The sequence below is a fragment of the Priapulus caudatus genome, unplaced genomic scaffold (assembly GCF_000485595.1).
Source record: "Priapulus caudatus unplaced genomic scaffold, Priapulus_caudatus-5.0.1 Scaffold741, whole genome shotgun sequence".
NCBI lineage: Eukaryota > Metazoa > Priapulida > Priapulimorpha > Priapulimorphida > Priapulidae > Priapulus > Priapulus caudatus.
Genome location: NW_014577802.1, coordinates 1 through 1708, shown reverse-complemented (window position 1 = coordinate 1708; position 1708 = coordinate 1). Strand labels below are relative to the sequence as shown.

Sequence of the window (1708 nt, the reverse complement as noted above, 5' to 3'; positions counted from 1 at the left end):
CACTACACTGCGATAGACTGCACTACACTACACTGCGATAGACTGCACTACACTACACTGCGATAGACTGCACTACACTACACTGTGATAGACTGCACTAAACTACACTGCGATAGACTGCACTACTCTACACTGCGATAGACTGCACTACTCTACACTGCGATAGACTGCACTACACTACACTGCGATAGACTGCACTATACTACACTGTGATACACTGCACAACACTACACTGCGATAGACTGCACTACACTACACTACACTGCAATAGACTGCACTACTCTACACTGCAATAGACTGCACAACACTACACTGTGATAGACTGCACTACACTACACTGCGATAGACTGCACTACTCTACACTGCGATAGACTGCACTACACTACACTGCGATAGACTGCACTACACTACACTGCGATAGACTGCACTACACTACACTGCGATAGACTGCACTACACTACACTGCGATAGACTGCACTACACTACACTGCGCTACATAACACTACACTACACTACACTACACTGCGATAGACTGCACTACACTACACTGCGCTCAACCACATTGCACTGCACTGCACCCACACTGCACTGCACCGCACAACACTACAATCAAAAGCATCACATTACACTACTCTTCACTGCAATAGACTGCACTGCACTGCTCGCCGCACCGCACCGCACCACACTGCACCGCACGGCACCGCACCATACCACACCACACTACAATGCAGCTTGGCAAAGCTGCGAGTCAATCATGCCACGTAGATAGGTCGACCCTGCACGATGAAGGTTTTTTTGCGAACCTGGCCGAATGGAGTGTTGACGACCGTCCGAGCGCACACCATCATGTGCTCGTCGCTGCTATCCATGCCCAGCCGCCGGATCGTAAACTTCAGAAAAGGTCGAATCAGAAACCGCAGCCAGCGTCTCTCCCACATGCGGTCGCTGAGCCGCAGTGCCGGTAGCGGCCGCGCGGCCCTGAAACGTAACGATAGCATGCGACGATCACCTGGCCAGAATCGCCATTTCACCGCGACGTCATTTGAACAAATCGGCGGTCCGACGATCGGGACAGTCATGACGAACGACGTATCGTATTTGCGCGGAAAAGATCGGGGGCATGTTGGGCACGGTGTACTCGCGAAGCATTTGCGGAATATTTGCGGAATCGCGGTTTTCGCGGATCGATCTGCGGAGATCACTCTCATCGTTGCACCGGAGGGGCCATCGCGTTGAAAAGGAAGGCGGGCGAGAAGTTGCAAGAACGCTGCCAACGTCAACCGTGATTCACCGTCACGAATGCTCCCTCATCTGCCCGTCGCCCCGCTCTCTCACCTCCACGAGTGCGCACCATCCCTCCCTCGCCCGCCCGTCCGTCGCCCCGCTCTCTCACCTCCACGAGTGCGTGCCATCCCTCCCTCGCCCGCCCGCCCGTCGCCCCGCTCTCTCACCTCCACGAGTGCGCGCCATCCCTCCCTCGCCCCGCTCTCTCCCCTCCACGAGTGCGTGCCATCCCTTCCTCCCTCACCCGCCCGTCGCCCCGCTCTCTCACCTCCACGAGTGCGCACCATCCCTCCCTCGCCCGCCCGTCCGTCGCCCCGCTCTCTCACCTCCACGAGTGCGCACCATCCCTCCCTCGCCCGCCTGTCCGTCGCCCCGCTCTCTCACCTCCACGAGTGCGCGCCATCCCTCCCTCGCCCCGCTCTCT

At 57.3% G+C, this 1708-nt stretch overlaps 1 protein-coding gene across 1 annotated transcript in view; it reads right to left on the bottom strand.

The window, feature by feature from the left end:
• Window positions 1-1256, bottom strand: part of LOC106813224 — a 2268-nt gene extending 1012 nt beyond the window's left edge. The window contains exon 1 of the mRNA XM_014817304.1: window positions 804-1256. Coding sequence (XP_014672790.1) covers window positions 804-1208 — 405 coding nt within the window. The 5' untranslated portion in view covers window positions 1209-1256. The remainder of the gene's footprint in view (window positions 1-803) is intronic.
• Between the last annotated feature and the right edge of the window lie 452 nt (window positions 1257-1708).